At 43.6% G+C, this 17,818-nt stretch overlaps 1 protein-coding gene across 5 annotated transcripts in view; it reads left to right on the top strand.

The window, feature by feature from the left end:
* The window catches only part of VPS29 (VPS29 retromer complex component), a 35,043-nt gene that overhangs the window by 16,570 nt on the left and 655 nt on the right, over positions 1-17,818 (top strand). For all 5 annotated transcript variants that reach the window (XM_029572049.1, XM_029572048.1, XM_029572046.1 and 2 more), the window contains one exon: positions 9,937-10,172. In XM_029572049.1, the coding sequence (XP_029427909.1) occupies positions 9,937-10,172 (236 nt within the window). The remainder of the gene's footprint in view (positions 1-9,936; positions 10,173-17,818) is intronic.

Raw genomic sequence — 17,818 nt, 5'->3', positions numbered from 1 at the left:
TAACTGACAATCATAATTATTGCTATATTTGTCTTGGCCCAGACCATGACTAAGTGTCATGTAGTCACTGTAAAATTGCCAGCCTCTGGGACTGAGAAGGAACTTCATCGACCTCAGGAAGCTATGCGCCCAATCCGGGATTTTCAATCCTCCCTGGGCCCAAAATCAAAGTCTCATGATGTAGCCAGACATGCTTCATCAGTGGAGCCATAGAGGAAAAAGTTACGGACGCCTGAAGTCAAACTGGCACCAAAAAAGGTAAAATCTGGATCTCTGGCTCATGGCCCGCATGGTCCCGACACATGCACCGGCTGTGCTGACAGATGCAAGGCGCCCTCTTAAGAGTGCGATACCTCTATGTAGGAGTAAAAAAAAAAAAAAAGGTGACAGATGCAAAGCGCGCCGCTATGATCTTGGGGCAGGACGCATCGGTGCAGACTTTCCAGTAAGAAACCAAAGCATTGTATCTTGACGCAGACTGCATCGTGCCCCACGAAGATTGATTCATAAGTGCAAACTTGACATTCTGCGCATCAACGCATTCTCACAGTCTACACAGTGCTGTTTTGATACACAGAAAACGTAAGATGCATGCGTTGTCTAAAGGAAAGGAGTTCTCGTATCAGTCAGCATCAGCAGGTCCAGAGCCATTGGACAAATAAGATCACCATCTTGGTCTCAATACAGTATGGATCCCATATGAGACATACTATCCCACCCTCCTTGGGTATCTCCTCCAAAGCTTCTTTCTATTAGTTCGGGCTCTTCGCAGGGCAACTGATCAGTGTTCGGGATTATCTTCTCGCTCTCATCTAAACAGATTTATTCTCCAAGAAGAGCTTTCTTCCTACACAGTAGCATGTTTCTTGGGTGCCTCAGTCGTCTTCAGAGATTTTAACTGCAGCTCTATGCCGGTGAAAATCAATCTCCCAGTCTTCTCAAATGAGACCACAACATCTGAAACTTCTTGAAGATGTGACAGTGTCTTTTTCACAGGAGGCAATTATAACAAACTCTTTCTCCACCTTGCACCCGCAGGTGTCACCTCCTCATGTTCCAGGTCCAGTTGGGGATGCACCGCTAGCCAGCTTCCCCGAATTTACTTCATCTCCTCCTCCAGATGAAACCCATGTCACAGAGCATCATTCCCCCTCAGTCAATGCCTCCAGTTCCCTGTGTGACCGTTCCCCGGATACCTCAACTAGTATACAATCGGATCCACCAGAAGAGCTTCCTGACCTCTCCTCTCCACCAGAGGACCTCAATTTCTCTCAATTTGTAGAAAAGCTAGGCAAATTCCTGGGAGTGGAGGTCCGAAAATTACCTGACCTTGGAGAGCAGATATTCAGAATTCTGAAAATACTAGATGTTCTAGCTGAATCATGAGCTCTTCCATCTCACAAATTATTGGACTCCATTCTCTCAAGAACATGGGAATCACCTAAGTCCATTCGTCCTGTTTCCAGGAAACTTGATTTGAAGCTCAGATTATAAAAATCTACTACCTACAGAGTCGTTCAGCTTCCCCGTGCATTCGGGGTTGTGGAATCAGCAATGAAGCAAACAAAGAAAACTAGGCTCTGTTCATCCTCGCCCCCCAATAAAGGACCACAGAATCCTCGGAGTATGCCAAAAAGACCTTTCAAAGTGCAATGCTAACTTCGCGTATACAGCAGCATCAATTTTATATAGTTCAGTACCTCTGCAAGTCCTTTCATTTATTAAAACCCTTTCTTTGTTCAGCAACAGTCTAGCTGATAATGCCTCAACCATTCTATGACATGGAGGAAGGTCTATGCCACTTGCTCAGAACGGTATACGAGTCCTTTGAAATGTCTTCCAGGACTTCCGCCACTGCCATCGCTGCTTGGCGCATAGCATAACTCTGTTCTAGCACTATTAGGGAAAGATGTCCATGAAAACTGTCTAATCTTCCTTGCATAGGGGACAACTTATTTGATAACAAATTCAGGGATACGGTGGCCCAATTAAAGGAGAAAAATGTAGCAATTAAGTCCCTCTCAGGAACCTTAGATTCTCAAATGTCGGCAAGATGTTTTTACCAGCGAAAGCCATTCTACTACCAAAAAAAATCATACAAGAGTTTCCTACCATACAGATCTCCAACAATTCAGCTATAATCCACGCGCTCAGCCTCAATTTGCTCAAACTAGACCTCGCCAAAGGGACAGAAAGCAACAAATCCATCCTAGACCTCTGTTCAAAAACCTCCTCCATTTTTCTGAAGATGTCAGCCGCAACCAGGTCTCCCAGTAGCAGGGAGAATTCAGTCATTTCTCAGAATGGAGGAGAATCGCCATAGATCACTGGTACTTCAGATAGTTTGCAAGGGTGATCATCTAAATTTCATTTCCTGCCCTCCCCTTTCCACACTGCCGCAATGAAGGATACTTTCATCTAGCTCTTCTAGAACAAGAGATACAGATTTTGCTCCAGCAATGAGCAATCCAGTTGGTTCCCAAGCACAAGATCAATTTCAAGATGATATTCCCAATACTTCCTCATTCCGAAACGCTCAAGGGGACTCTCCCCTATACTGGACCTTCATTCCCTAAACAAGTACCTCCGGAAAGAGAAATTCAAGATGACATCCCTCAAGTAGTTCTACTATTCATACAGAAGAACGATTGGATGTGTTCACTGGACCTCAAGGAGGCATACACCTATATTCCAATACATCCCTCCTTCTGGCAGTTCCTGTGCTTCCAGATGAACTCCAAGACACTACCGGTACATGGTTCTGCCCTTTGGTCTTTCCTCGGCTCCCTGCGTCTTCATCAAATGCCTGGCTGTGGCAGTAGCTCATCCAAGACGTCAAGGGATTCGGATATTCCCTTACCTGGGCGATTGGCTAATAGTTTCTCCTGACCAGATTTCCTTATTTCATCAACTGGAGATAACAATCTTGTGTCTAGAGTCTCTAGGTTTGTTAACTACAAGAAATCTGTACTCAAACAGACTCAGATTCTACAATTCATAAGAACCAGAGTAGATTCCATAAAATCTTGTGCATTCCTTCCCCAGCAAAGAGTTGACTGAATTCATCTATGTACAGACTTACTTCTAAAATCACGTCACTGCCCACTAGGTTCTAATTCTGCTGGGTCTCTTGGTGGCTGCCATCCATGTAGTTTCCCCATACTCACCTACACATGCGGCACCTTCAATGGGGATTAAAAGCGTAATGGGTTCAATATCTTCAACTAGTGTCCACTATAGTGACCTTGTTGGAATCCATGGTGAAGGACATTCGATGGTGGTTGAATCTAGAGGTGATGACAGTGGGAGCTTCTCTTCAGGATCCAGCCCACACTCTAGTCTTCACCACAGATGCCTCCACACAAGGTTGGGGGAGCGTATCTCCTACATTACAAGACCCAAGGTCAATGGTCACAAGCCGAGGGAATGTATCAAATAAGTCTTCTAGAACTCAGAGCTATGAGAGATGCTGTAATAGCCTTTACGCATCTATTGCAAGGTTATGCTTTGATTCATACCGACAATCAGGTGGCTATGTTTTACATAAACAAGGCAGGTCAGGTTCCTGGATTCTTTGCAGCGAAACGGTTTGGATTTGGGAGTGGGCTCTCAACAACTCAGTAGTGTTGAGGGCAACTTACTTAACAGGGATAGAGAACACAGTAGCCGATTGCCTCAGCAGAATTTTTCATCCCCACAAATGGTCATTCAACAAATTGGTAGCAAATCAGATTTTTTGACAGTGGGGTTGTCCTTGGATAAACCTTTTCACAACAGAACAGAATCAGAAAGTTTGTCGATTTTGCTCAGTATGCCCAAGCAGTCTCAGGAACAAACAGGATGCTTTCCTGATGTCATGGTCTTGGGGTCGTCTTTATGCCTTTCCTCCAATTCCTCTAATCTCAAGAACCGTTCAGAAATTGATTTGGGACCAAGCTCGCATGATTCTCATAGCACCTGTATGGCCGAGACAGCCCTAGTTCGCTTATCTAATACAGTACTCCGAAAGTGAACTCTTGTATCTGTCAGGACCCACATCTCTTAACTCAAGAGGAGGGCTCTCTTCTTCATCCTTTCACTCCTCCCTCCCCCTGATGGCCTGGATGTTGAATGTGAGATCAAAAGGGCAGTAGCAGTAAGAAAGCCATCAACCAGATGTAACTACTCCTTCAAGCGGAAGAGATATGCCAAATGGTGTCAAACTCAAGGCGTTTCTCCATTTTCCTTGGCACCTAGAGAAATCCTGTTACTTGCTTCACCTCTCCAAATCAGGTTTAGCTACTTCATCAGACAGAGTACACCTAAGCGTTATAGCTGCTTATCATGAGACATAATGACTCCTCAATAGCCTCTCATCCTCTTAATATCTCATTTCATAAAAGGACTTTTTAAATCTTGATCCACCAGTCCGTAAACCTCTAGTTCCCTGAGATCTGAATGTAGTCTTATCAACCCTAATGAAAGCTCCCTTTGAACCGCTACAGTCTCCTCATTTGAAATATCTCACTTGGAAGGTGGTTTTTCTAGTAGCAATAACTTCAGCCCGAAGAATAAGTGAACTACAAGCTTTGATTCATTTTTCTTCTTATTTTCAGTTTTACCACGACAAGGTATTTCTCCAGACTCATCCTAAATTCCTACCCAAAGTGGTGTCAGCCTTTCACATTAATCAGGACATTACATTTCTAATATTCTTTCCCAGGCCTCATGCCAACAAGAGAGAATCTTTACTCCATACGTTAGACTATAAGAGAACATTGGCTTACTATAGCAAAGGACTCTGCCACATTGACTATCGTTTTCAATTGTTAGTATCATTTAACCTGAACTCACTGGGGGTTGCAGTCTCCAAGAGGACTATATCTAACTGGATTGCAAACTGTATTCAATTCTGTCATAATTCATCACAAAATACCCTGTCAAGACGAGTTTCAGTACATCAGGTGCAAGCCATAGCTTCTACAACGCATCTTCAAAATGTTCCTATAGAGGATATATGTAGTGCTGCTACTTGCTCCCAAGTCCACACTTTTATTGCGCACTGCTGCCTGGATCATTTAACAGCCGTAGGTAGCGGACTAGGGCGGGCAGTATTATCCAGTGTGCTAGATCAGAAAACTATGTCCACTGGGGAGTGTGTTAAAAAAAAAAAACAAAGGGGGGGGGTGAAAAGAAAAGTATGGTATAACAGATGAAAATAAACCATCACCACTATTCCATATCTTTTTTTTTTTTTTTTTTTGTTCCTATTTGGGACTACCAAATAGCAGGGCTTATTCAGCATGCTTATTGACGGAAAAAGACAAGTTTGCCTACTGTAAACTGTGGATTTCATAGATAGGATGAATTAGCCATGCGTTCCCTTCCACCTCCCTGGACATATTTTTCTGTTCCCATATACCATGGCCGCTGCCTTCTAGCTTTTTTTACTAACTGAAAAAAGTGATGTACTGCGCGTGGGAAGTACTGCACAGAACATCCAAACTTTTCAACCTTGGAGAAGATGTCGGCTAGAGTGCGCTGTCGGTGACGTCATCCAAATAGCATGGCTAATTCATTCTATCTATGGAAATCAGTTTACAGTAAGCAAACTTGTCTTTCTATGAAGTTAGACTTTCAAGCTATAATGTGATTGGAGTAAAGATTCTGGGAAAATTAAGCTATATGATAGAAATTAGACCCCTTTGGTATCTAAGATCAAAACAGATTTAAGGATTTGGCAGCCTTATTATATATCCTGGGTAGGGAGGATAGCATCAGTCAGGGGCAGCTCAAGGCAAGCTGCTGCCTGAGGCGAAGAATGGGATGGCATCCTTCACCACACACACACGCCCTCTCTCACGTGGGGCCTCTATCTGTTCTTCAGCTGTTGCTGGCCTGAGCTCTGCCGGCGGCCCCAGCCTCTCTCTGTTCTTCTTCAGCCCAGTGGTATAGCCAGAACTGAATTTTTTTTTTTGGGGGGGGGGGGGGCAAAGTTAACATGGGTGGGCAGTAGACATACAGATCTAGGCCCTACTAATTGTACTCTTATTGATTAAATAATGTCTTAGCATCCACCCTACAGTGGATTTCGCAACAGCCATCATGCATGAGTGAAATTTTAAAATATTTTAATTCTGTTACTTCAAGCACTTGCCACATTAAAAATGCCTTATTTATATTAACTTATTTTATATTTATTGAAGTTTATAAATACACAATATCATGTAAAAAATAAATGAAGAACACTTCAGAAACATCCGATCCAATCATGTAATAAAACATATCAGTATATTCTTTTATGAATCCTCTTTCCTAAAATGCATAAAACTACAATAAAACAGTAATAATCATCATAAAGATTTGCAACAGGTGCAGAACAGAACTAGGACATACAAAAAAAAAATTCAAATTCCGGTGTCACCTCAATGATAGCAAAACATATATTCCCTTCACTGCTAAACACTTTGTGAAGTAACACAAACCCTGCAAATAAAGAAATAAAACTTTATCATACCATAACAGCAGTAACTCAAGATTCAAATAGCAGCAACCTTATCTATGAAAAGGAAGCAAGGCAAACATTAAACCAGGCCCTAGAACACTAATACACTACCTAATGGGCAAACAGAACAAACCAAACTGCTACAAATGCCCTCAGAGAAACTATATGCTAGCCAAAATACTGCATTTCTGTCACAGATGCACAAAACAGACAGACCCTTATCAAACATGCAAACAAAACTGAAATGGAAAGCCTGAGAAACCAGACTCTGAGCACTAGAATACTGAAGAAAAAGCAAAAATCAAATATATAAGAAATGACATTCCCAAAGATGGTATATTCCAATCGGTGAAAGGCAAAAATAATTTTTTTTACTTTTGTTGTCTGATCTTATTTTTCTAATCATTGGTCCCAGTATTTTTTCCCCCTTGTCTCTTTTCCTTTTTCAGGGTTTCTTATTCAGTCTTCTTTCCTTCCTCCTTCATACTCACACACAGACTCTCTCTCATGCAGGCTCCCGCGCCCACTTCCATACATATGTACACATGCAAGCTCCCATTCACACACCCCCAGCCCGCCAGGCAGTCGCTCTCGCTCTCATAGCACACGCGCTACTATTCATGGACACCTCCACGGCCAGGCAAGCTCCCATTCACACAAACCCAAAACAGGAACAGGTAGCAAAAAGGGAAGCTTGTTCTGCTGCTGCTCCTCATGTGCCTGCCCACGGTATTCAAAACTCACCCGGCTAGCACTCCTCTATGCTGATCTCGCAATGCATTCATTTTTTTCTTGAGAAGCTTCCATCTGATGCCCCAGACAAAATTATTTAATGACCTAAATAAAATTTCCAAGTTTATATGGATGTGGAATAGTCCTATAATTTGTTTGACAGATACTTGTGACGTTAAAATATAAAGGGGTAGCTTTACCAGATTTCAAAAGATAGCGCATTGCAGCTTGGAGGTACAGTGGATGGATATCCAGCTAAAAAAGGAGAAATTGATGGTCTAAGTCTACAGAAGTATTTCAGAGAGGAGTGGGTTAGTTTTTGGCTATGTTATCTTCTTCAGCACTGGTATGGGATTTCTCAGCTATATTCTCAAGAAAAAATGTTAATGCTTGGGTGAAATCAGGAGTAGAATTGGCTCAGCTTTATGACAAGGGAACAATTATTTATATAGAAAACTATTCCAGTGTGTGTATGTAATTAAGTTTTTATTGAAACACAAAGCATATATACCAACTGTGACATCATATTATATTCAATCATAGAAATGGACTACATACAATGCTAGATATTCTCAATCTGTAGTTTATGATCTATTTTCCAGTGCTTCCCCCCCCCCCCCCCCCCCCCACCGGCACAATTCACCAGCTTGAAATTTATTTTAATAAAAAGAAGATGCAGAAATGGCAATTATTTCATATAATCAAAAAAACCAAAGAAACCTTCCCTAATCATTGAACCCAAAGTAGTCCAATCAGTATATCTTAAATCAAGAAATATTTAAATGGAGAAGGCATGGCCATCATATCTACAGGCTTAATTAATGCTGCAATATTTACTGCAATGTTTTTTCAATGCCTGAATATCGATTTTATCATCGGTCTATGCCTCCTCCTTCCTGCCTTATTTTTCCATTTTGTGAAATTATAGTGAAAACACACTTATCTCAAATAACTATGGTGCGTGCTTGTCTGAATATCATGATAAATTTCCAAAAGGGAGAAGACCCCTTTGGGTTCAGTGATTAGGGAAAGTTTCTTTGTTTTTGTGTTTGTTTTTTTATTCTAAGTATTTCCTATCCAGGACTTTTTCATTGTATATTCCATATTATCCAACTAGCATTTAGACTCTCCAAATACGGAAAAACTTTCCTTGTGCTCCACACCACCTCCAACCCCTATCTGAAAAACACTCTCTTTAATTCTATTAGAACTCAGATGCCATCTATAAAGGATTTCAAATCCTCCCCCCCCCCCCCCCCTTTATCTACCCTCAGACATCTTACTACTCTCTAGGAGTCCATACTTTTTTCCAATATCTTTTCTCCATGCTTTCATCTGTTTGCATTTCCTTTTATCTTCAATGTGTCTTATATAATTTGAAGAGCAGATAAGTTGATATTTGTATCCAATACTACTTTTGCCCAGCATTTTGATTTCTGTCAATTTAGTCCCCAGTTTTGTTCCCAGTAGATCGTTTTGGTTGTGGTATTAGGTGCTCCACTTCCAGAGACATGTAGATTGAAGAGAGGTATTTTAATTGCTTATTTCTTGGCAACAGCTAGAGAGGAGAACAGTAGCTAAATTCTGGAACGACCCAAATAAATCCTCTGTGGATCTTTGGACTGAATGTGTATTTGTATGTTCTTTCTATGGAAAGACTGACCTCCTATGTAGAGAAAAAAATCCCCTGATTTTGTTAATGTATAGTCAGTCTTTTTTGAAAGATTATTGCTGAAAGCTCAGAGCAAATTCATAATTTGATAGACTCTTTTTTTAATTGGAAAGTGAAAATAGGGAAACTCAATGTGTGATTATATTCGTATAGACTTTTATATGAAGCTTCTTTTCATCTATACTCAAAATTTCATGAAGAAATAGTTTGCCAGACTCACATACATATATATTTGTATGTATATATGTATGTATTGCTATTTGCTTGTATCATCAGTTGGAAAATACAGATTTAAAACAAAAACAGATCAGTACTTATGCTATCAGTGTACATAGCACTGTACCACTGTGGTTCTTTTACTCACAAGGATTTTTAAAACACTTTATTTGAAAATGTTTATATACAGACATTAGTAGGGGGACATCACATCGGTTTACATGGAACTGTAAAATTAGCAACAGGCTTTACATCAAACTCGGAACTGAATAGGAACAACTTATTAAATAATAAACAGTTTAGTTATGCTAATGAATAGCAGGAGGGATGACATGAAAAACAATAGGGTAAACCAAAGATTATGCTATACTATATCAACATTGGAAGACATCAACTGATATCTTTAACATGGTAGTAATTAAGAGCTTGTATTTTATCATGTGTAAAAATGTGCGATAAGAACAGGAGGATGGGAACAATACAAGAGGGAATAGGATATGCAATTGGGAAGAAACATTGCAGAATCGAGCAGTGTTTATCCTTAATGTTAATAAAGAAAGCTGCGTTTACGTGACTGTTTCGTCACTCTTTGAGTCACATAAGCATCAAACTGCATGTCATAGTTTGAGTAGCACAGCAATACAAGATAACTCGCAAAGCTGCAGTGCCACAAATTGCTGTTTAATGTCTGGAATGGATTCATGGAAAAAATTTTAAATTTTACATCATGCTTTCCAGGATGAGATGAATGCTTTGAAGCTTCTATAATACTTAAGCTGCAGAACCTCATTTCTGCAAATCTTGAACAATATGCATTGAATCTTCCTTCTAGAATCTGAATTACCCAGAACAGAAAGTCGTCACTGTTGGCCAGTTTAAAATTGGTTTAATCCATGGGCATCAAGTTATTCCTTGGGGTGACATGGCCAGTCTGGCTTTGCTACAGAGGCAGCTGGATGTGGACATTCTTATCTCAGGACATACACAGAAATTTGAGGCATTTGAACATGAGAACAAATTCTACATCAACCCAGGATCAGCTACAGGCGCCTACAGTGCTTTAGAAAGGTAAGTCAACAGTATGCTGACGAGTGTCTCTTCATAATCTTCTGCTTCATATATGATACCTACATAATTAGCTTTGGGTTTAAACATTTCTGGGCATACTTGATACCTAGGTGCTCTTTGGTTTTTAAATCCACCAGTGGAGCATGTGTTCCAAGGCAAAAGGACAATCTGAAGTTTCTGCAAAAAGCCAAAGCCACTGTTGTCAGCCTCGTAGATTATAAATTGCCTTGATCACGTATACATATTGCCTATGTAATCTGATTAACTTTGCTCATGGAAAAACACTGGTTTATAGGCAGGGCTTGTGACTGGAATGCTAGATCACAGTTTTAAGCCCATCACCCCTAGCTATTCCTTGACTGGTTGAAATGAAAGGATATGCTTTTGATGTCTTAAGACTTAGTAGATGAGGGATTAATATTTTTGTCATTTTTATGCAATTTGGTTTATATTACACATTTTAGCCTCTTCAAAGCAGATTACATTCAGATATCGTAAGAATTTTCTAACCCCAGAGGGCTCACAATCCATAGGTGTCAGAACAGGAAGGCACGCAGGGGCCATGCCCCCCCCCCCCCCCCCATTTTCCACCAGAGAAGCCTCATTGGTGGCAGCTGGGACAGCACATTATGACCTTACCACCACACCGCCCCTTCGCGATGCTGCTGTGAGCCCCTCACTTACTCTAGCTGCTCCTGGACGAGAGAGGCTTTGCAGTGCCTCTAGCCACTTTCTCCTTGGCTTCCAACACCTGAATGACAATATTGGCGCTACCAGCAAGGAGGAGGAAGCAGCCCATGTGGCAAGGCTGCAAAGCTCCAAAAAGGTTTGGCTGGGCTGCCATGGAGCCCGTCCCGCGGGGGCCAGAGAAGCAACTCGGGCTGCTGCGGTACCTATCTTGCAGTGGCCACTGCAGCTGAAAATGAGTGCCTGCCTTCCTGCACGTGCATGTGTGGGGAATGTTTGAGAGAATTAACCTCTGTGAGAGGATAGGATAAAGTTTGTGTGGCCGTCCTCTGCTCCCCCCCCATTCCACAACATTCTCAGGGTGACTGGCCATGAAAAGATCAGGTATGCAGGCAGAAGACGTTTTACTAGTTTTAATTTGTGGGTGATATTTGATGTGTTGGCTGTTTTTTAAATATTTTATTGGGTTTTGTGAAAATACTTAAAAAGTTATGGAAGTTTTGCATTACTGGATGATTTATTCTTTGGCTGTTCTGAAATATTTGTGCTCCTAGGACAAGCAGGATGGTAGTCCTCGCACATGGGTGACGTCATCAGATGGAGCCCAGCAAGGAGCTTTGATCTCAAAGATTCTAGAGCTTTCAGCATGCCCTACTGAGCATGTGCAGCTATAGTCATCACCCTGTCCCCTAGGCAGAGTCCCTCAGTCTCTTATTTTCCGCAGAGCTGTCGTCTCGAGGTTGTGGAGCTCATGCTCTGTTTTATTAGAAAATTTTTCACAATATTCATGTTTGCTCTCTTCTTACAGTTTTGTAAGTGATTTTTTTCTAGAGCTGCAGCTTTTCTTTCATGTAGTTTATTCTTTCTGTCTGCCGGCTTCATTGTAGGCTGCCCAGGTGAGAACCCAACAGTCTGTTCCAAAACAAAAAAACTGCTCCTGCAGGTTTTTGTACTTTTGTCCTCTCTTTGCTCTATCTGTTTTCCTTTTTTCCACAGTGCTGACAGGTCTGGAGTATGCAGGAGGATCCAGATCCACTGTTTTTGTAAGAATTCCTGCTTGTACTGTCTTCCATGATGCGTAGTTGCTTCTGTTTGCATTCGCATGACACCCCTACTTCAGACATCCCTGCTATACATGGGGACTTCTGTCTGTCTTTTTCTTGGCTTTGTAGAACCTAACTCTTCTCCAGCCTGGTGGGTTGGCTGCCTCACATGCAAACGACTGAGGTAGTACTCCAGCACTGTGCGGTTTACCACTTAGTCCTGCTCGGACAGCCTGTAGCTTGGTATTCACCCATGTGTGAGGACTACCATCCTGCTTGTCCTAGAAGAAAGCAGAGTTGTTTACCTGTAACAAGTGTTCTCCTAGGACAGTAGGATGTTCCTTAACATATCTAGATCAATCCAGATCAGTAGGTTTTTGCAGCCCTACCGGCAGATGGAGGCAGAGAACAAAACTTTGAGGCACTGAGAGTGCCATCTGCAATCCCCTCAGTATTTCTCTGTCTCCAGCAGATGGTAGAGGTGCATACCTGCAGTCCTGACAGAGTGGAGACTTGGAAAATGTAGTATGGACTTTTGCTTCCCAAGGTGCTAGGTTCCATTTTTTTCTAGGCTGTCCCTCAGATTGAGCCGGGCAACCGAGGGGTTGGATACCCCTGGCTGCTGTGGCCCACTGTTCCTGGGACCTTGATAGGCAGTGTACTGGGTACCCTGAAGACCTCTCCTATGTACTGCTGGCTCCATATAGGGAAGTACTCTTTGTTTTTCGCTTGATCTTTCTGTGAGCTGATTTGTTTTTTTGTTTTTGTTTAAAAAAAAAAAAAAAAAAAAGCAACAAGAGACAAAGGGTCAGGAAACTTGGATCATGCAGCAGTGCAGAGGTGGGCGGCCAGGCGGGGTTCCCAGCAACTCACAGGAGAGAGTGAGAGACCGTGTTTAGTTTTTCCCCAGTGGGGGAAACTTGTGCTGCATACCGAGACGTTCATGCGGATTTCAGGCCTACTTCTAACTTTCCTGCATGCTGGCTTTTCGACGCAATTGCGCATCTTGCCAGCAGCTGTCATGTGGGTGGGGCCTTCTCACAGCGGTGCACTAGGCCTGACTTCAGCACAGGCGTCATGGCTGATAAACCTCAGATGGAGGCCTGCAGGACCTGTGGGCTCTTGCCTGCCCACTTGAATACGCACTCCATCTGCACTGGTTGTGCATCGGGAAGAGAGGGATCTTCCTTCAAGACTCCAAAGTCCAGGAAGGCTGCCCGTGCCTTGGTGATAGTGGCAGGTTTAAAAGGGGTGTTACTTCGGTGCCTCCTTCCAAGGGGTATGACAAGTGGGAAACCCCAGCTGGCCGTGACCCCGATGGACTCCCTCCACTGCTTTCTCTTGCGGGACAGGAGCCAGAAGATGTCCAGGAGGACAGAGGAGGTATAGAGTCAGGTCTCCCCGATGCGGGGATGGAGGGCTCGCAGGGTTCCCCCCCCCCCCCCCAAGTTTATTCTTTTGGTGCACAAGGCCTTTTTGGCTCGGGGGAATGCAGGAGGAGAGGGCTTCCTTGGAGAGGAGACCAGGGCCGGTCAAGAGACCTAGGTTGGCTCCAGAGTCTCAAGACATGGGCACTTGCCCCTGGGATCCCGTGCCGCAGGTGCAGGGTTGACCCCAGGGATCTTGATGACTCGGAGGATGATGCCACTACACAGGAGCAGGCCTCATTGGGGGTGTTCTCCCCAGTTCAAGTGGCCCGGTTAGAGGCCAGGGTGGCTTATGTGACGGATGCCTTGTATGACCCGGTGTGTACGTCGGCCAGAAATATGGTCTTGGCAGTGGCTGGGTGCCATCTTCTGTGGCTGCGCAATTGATTGGTGGATATGTGGTCAAAGACTCAGCTATGCAATCTTCCTTTCAAGGGGAAACTACTCTTTGGGGAGGACCTAGACCAGCTGATGAAGTCCCATGGGGACTTCATCAGCTGGTCTAGGGAAGCAGACTGCCAGAAGATAAGACCAATAAGATTTTCCCGTCCCAGTCATGTTTTCAGGATTCAAGGAGGTTTCGGTCCGACAGGGGGTCTATCTCTTTGGGATCCAGGCAGTCGTCCAGTTTGACAGCAGTCCTTTTGGGGCACCGTCAGGTCCTCCAGATGTGGCTCTAGTCATGAGACCAGAAGCAGTAAGTCTTCCCAATGAAGCTAATCTGGCCCGCTTCTCATCGGAAGCGGTAGGGGGCAGACTGTCCCAGTTTTACAAGGAGTGAGCCAAGATTACTTCGGAACAATGGGTTCTAGAGGTTATAAGAGACGGTTATACCTTTAGAATTTTTGTGTCTGCTCAGGGAGTCCTTTCTGAAGTCCCTCTGCACTTCTCGAAGCAAAAAGGAGATGGTGAAGTGAACTCTACAAAGGTTAATACACCTAGAGGCTATAGTTCCAGTGCCACCAAGCGAGCAGGGACAGGGAAGGTACCCCATCTATTTTGTGGTACCAAAGGAGGGCACCTTCCATCCCATCTTAGATTTGCAGAAGGTAAACTTAAGTTTGCGAGTGCCATGTTTCCAGATGGAGACGTTACAGACAGTAATTGCGGCAGTCCGCAAAGATGAATTCCTGGCTTCGTTGGACCTTACAAATACTTATCTGCATATTCCCATTCGAAAGGATCATCAGAAATTCTTGCACTTCAAGGTGTTGGGCCAGCTCTTCCTTTTGGGTTGACCATGGCGTCCCAGACCTTCATGAAAGAGATGGTGGTGGTGATAGCTGCCTTGCACCGGGAAGGCATTCTGGTGCATCCATATCTGGATGACTGGCTGATCCGGGCAAAGACGGAGGAGTGTGATCGTTCTCTACAGCACGTGATGACCACTCTCTGTTCTCTGGGGTAGGTCATCAAATTGGCAAAGAGTCACCTGGTTCCATTCCAGTTCCTGGAATATTTAGGAGCCCGCTTTGACACCCAGGTGGGCCGAGTGTACCTAATGGCGGACAGAGTCTCAAACTTCAGTCACAAGTGATTCGGCTCTTATGTCTTCTGCTTCCCAGAGTATGGGATTATTTACAGGTTCTGGGGTCCATGGCTTCAACGTTGGATCTGGTTCCGTGGACCTTTGTTTCCACCGTGGCCTCTTATAGGACGAGTATTGTGACGTATAGAGGCGCATCCAGCAACAGTGGTGCTCGTGACGCCAGAATGGCCATGATGTCCTTGCTTTGCATATCTAGTGTATCCGGCAGTGGACGGTCCTCTTCATCTGGCTCATCTGCCAGGGCTGATGTGACAGGGGCCCATCTTTTCGGATTGGCAGGATCACTTTTGTTTCGTGGCTTGGCTTTCGTGAAGCGATGCTTGAGAATGAAGGGGTATTCAGAGCCGGTTATTACCACCCTTCTCTAGGCTAGAAGACCTGCTACTTCCATGGCCTACATCAGGGTGTGGAAAGTTTTTGAGACCTGGTGCTTACAGCAAGGCCTGGATCATTTGTTGGCAACGGTTCTGCATATTTTGTCCTTTCTTCAATTGGGCTTGTCCAAGGGGTTAGCCTACAGTTCGCTCTGCATACAGGTTTCGGCCTTGGGTTGCCTCAGGGGCGCAGGGTAAGTCTTTCACTACCCCCCCCTCCCCCCCCATGTCATCCGATTCCTAAAGGGGGTAAAGCATATTCGAAGATGTGCCCAGATTGGAATCTAATTTTAGTCTTGTGGGTTTTCTGTGAGGCACGTTTGAGCCTTTGGGACGAGCTTCTTTGAAGGATCTGACATTGAAGGTGGTTTTCCTGGTAGCTATTTGTTCTGCCAGGTGGATCTCGGAACTTCAGGCTTTATCTTGTCGCGATCCTTTCTTGCTTATTTCCGATGACAGTGTGTCCTTGCGCACGGTACCCCCTTTTTTTTTTTTGCCTAAGGTGGTTTCTGCCTTTCGTGTGAAACAGACAGTGGAATTGCCAGGGTTTCTGGACTGGCCCAGGAATTCAGTGGTGGGTAGAGATCTCCATTGTTTGGATGTGCGTCACACTCTGTTATGTTAGCTGAAGGTCACTAATTCCTTCCATCGCTTGGACCACCTGTTCGTCTTGTACGGTGGCTCCATGAAAGGAGAGAGAGCTTCTAAATCTACTTGGGCTCATTTGTTGAAGGAAGCTATTTGCTCGGCCTATATGTGTAAGGGACGGCCCGTTCCAACTGGTTTGGAAGCTCATTCAACTAGAGCTCAGGTGGCCTCTTGGGCTGAGTTTCAGTTGGTGTCTCCATAGGAGATCTGTAGGGCCCACGGTGTTGTCCTCACTTCCATACTTTAATCAAGCACTACCGATTGGATGTTCGCATGCAGGAGGATACTACTTCCAGTGAAAGTGTGTTGAGAGCAGGTCTTTTGGGTTCCCGCCCAGTATAGGGTGGCTTTGGTACATCCCACTGGTCTGGACTGATCTGGGTATGTTCAGGAAAGGAACATTGGTTCTTACCTGCTAATTTTCATTCCTGTAAATCCACAGATCAGTCCAGAGACCCGCTCTGGTATTGCTGCCTTTCTTGATTTTTTTAAAAGAATTTTAATATCAGTTAATCTGTTCAGTTTGTGTTGAATTAAGCGGTTGCTTATGGGAGTAGATTAGCCTCCAGCTCTGGGGTATCCAACCCTAAGGGGTTTTCTGATTCACCCTAGTACAAGGGATGTTAGTTAAACTTGGCTTGGGTACAGGTCAGTACTGAGGGGACTGCAGTTGACACATTTATGTAGCAGTGCCTCAAAGTTTTGTTCATCTGCTGGTAGGGATGCATAAAGCCACTAGTCTGGACTGATCTGTGGTATAACAGGAACGGAAATGAGTAGGTAAGAATCAATTTTCCTATAGTCCTCTTGAAACCCTCCCGTCTCCCCTAGGAGTTGGTTTCTCCTTGTATGTATGTATGTATTTATTTATTAGGTTTTTATATACCATTGTTTAGTCTAGCCGTCTCAACGGTTTACAAACATTTCATACAAAGAACATCCAATAAAAATATAAATAAGCATAAAATGAAATATTAATCATTAAACAGCTGTAATAAAAGACATAAAAAATAAAAATGATACAAAGCTTCTTCATCATACAAAACAGTTAATAGCCAATAAAATAAGTAAAAAGCATAGACATAAAAATTAAGCTGTAAAACTGTGGTAGTTAAAAGTTTATCCATTAACTATCGTATAAGCCTTCTCAAATAGCCAGGTTTTAAGCGCCTTTTTAAACGTTTTGAGTTCTGCTTGTAATCTTAAATCTACTGGTAGAACATGCCATAGTCTTGGTCCCACTATATCATGGACTGAGGAGCTCTGCCTAGGGGGCAGGGCGATGATTACAGCTGCGCATGCTCAGTAGGGCATGCTGAAAGTTCTAGAATCTTTGAGATCAAAGTTCTGTGCCGGGCTCCATCCGATGATGTCACTCGTGTAAGGACTACCATCCTGCTTGTCCTAGGAGAACACCTGTTACAGGTAAGCAACTCTGCTTTCCTTTTTTTTTTTTTTAATATGGTTTTTACTGTTATGGACAGAGGTGGGGGTGAAGCTTGGTTGCCCCTCCCCCAATCAAGTGTTCCACTGCCATGTCACAATCTGTTTATATCTGAGGCGACGGAGGGTGACGAGACTTGCCCAAGGTCACAAGCAGTGGGGTTTGAACTGTACATGTTTTATTGTAGCTGTTGGATATGATAGAAACATTAAAATACCTGAAATGTTTTCAGAGAAAATGTCTTAGAACAGGAAATCATGGTATGAGGTGCAAAGGGAGCAGACAGGGGTGGGGGCAATAACAGAAAATGTTTCTTCATGGAATGACCTTCCAGGGAAGTGGTGGAGGCAAGAGCAGTAACAGAATTCACGAAAGCCTGGGATAAGCATGGAGGATCTTTAGCTGTGAAGATGTGAATGGAAAAGTGTGGTCTGTGGCATTGGGCTATATGGGCCTTACGTTTCTTATCTGCCA

The sequence above is a fragment of the Rhinatrema bivittatum genome, chromosome 11 (assembly GCF_901001135.1).
Source record: "Rhinatrema bivittatum chromosome 11, aRhiBiv1.1, whole genome shotgun sequence".
In the NCBI taxonomy this organism is placed as follows: Eukaryota; Metazoa; Chordata; class Amphibia; order Gymnophiona; family Rhinatrematidae; genus Rhinatrema; species Rhinatrema bivittatum.
The sequence above is the reverse complement of the archived record's forward strand: the minus strand, read 5'-3'. Positions and strand labels throughout refer to the sequence as shown.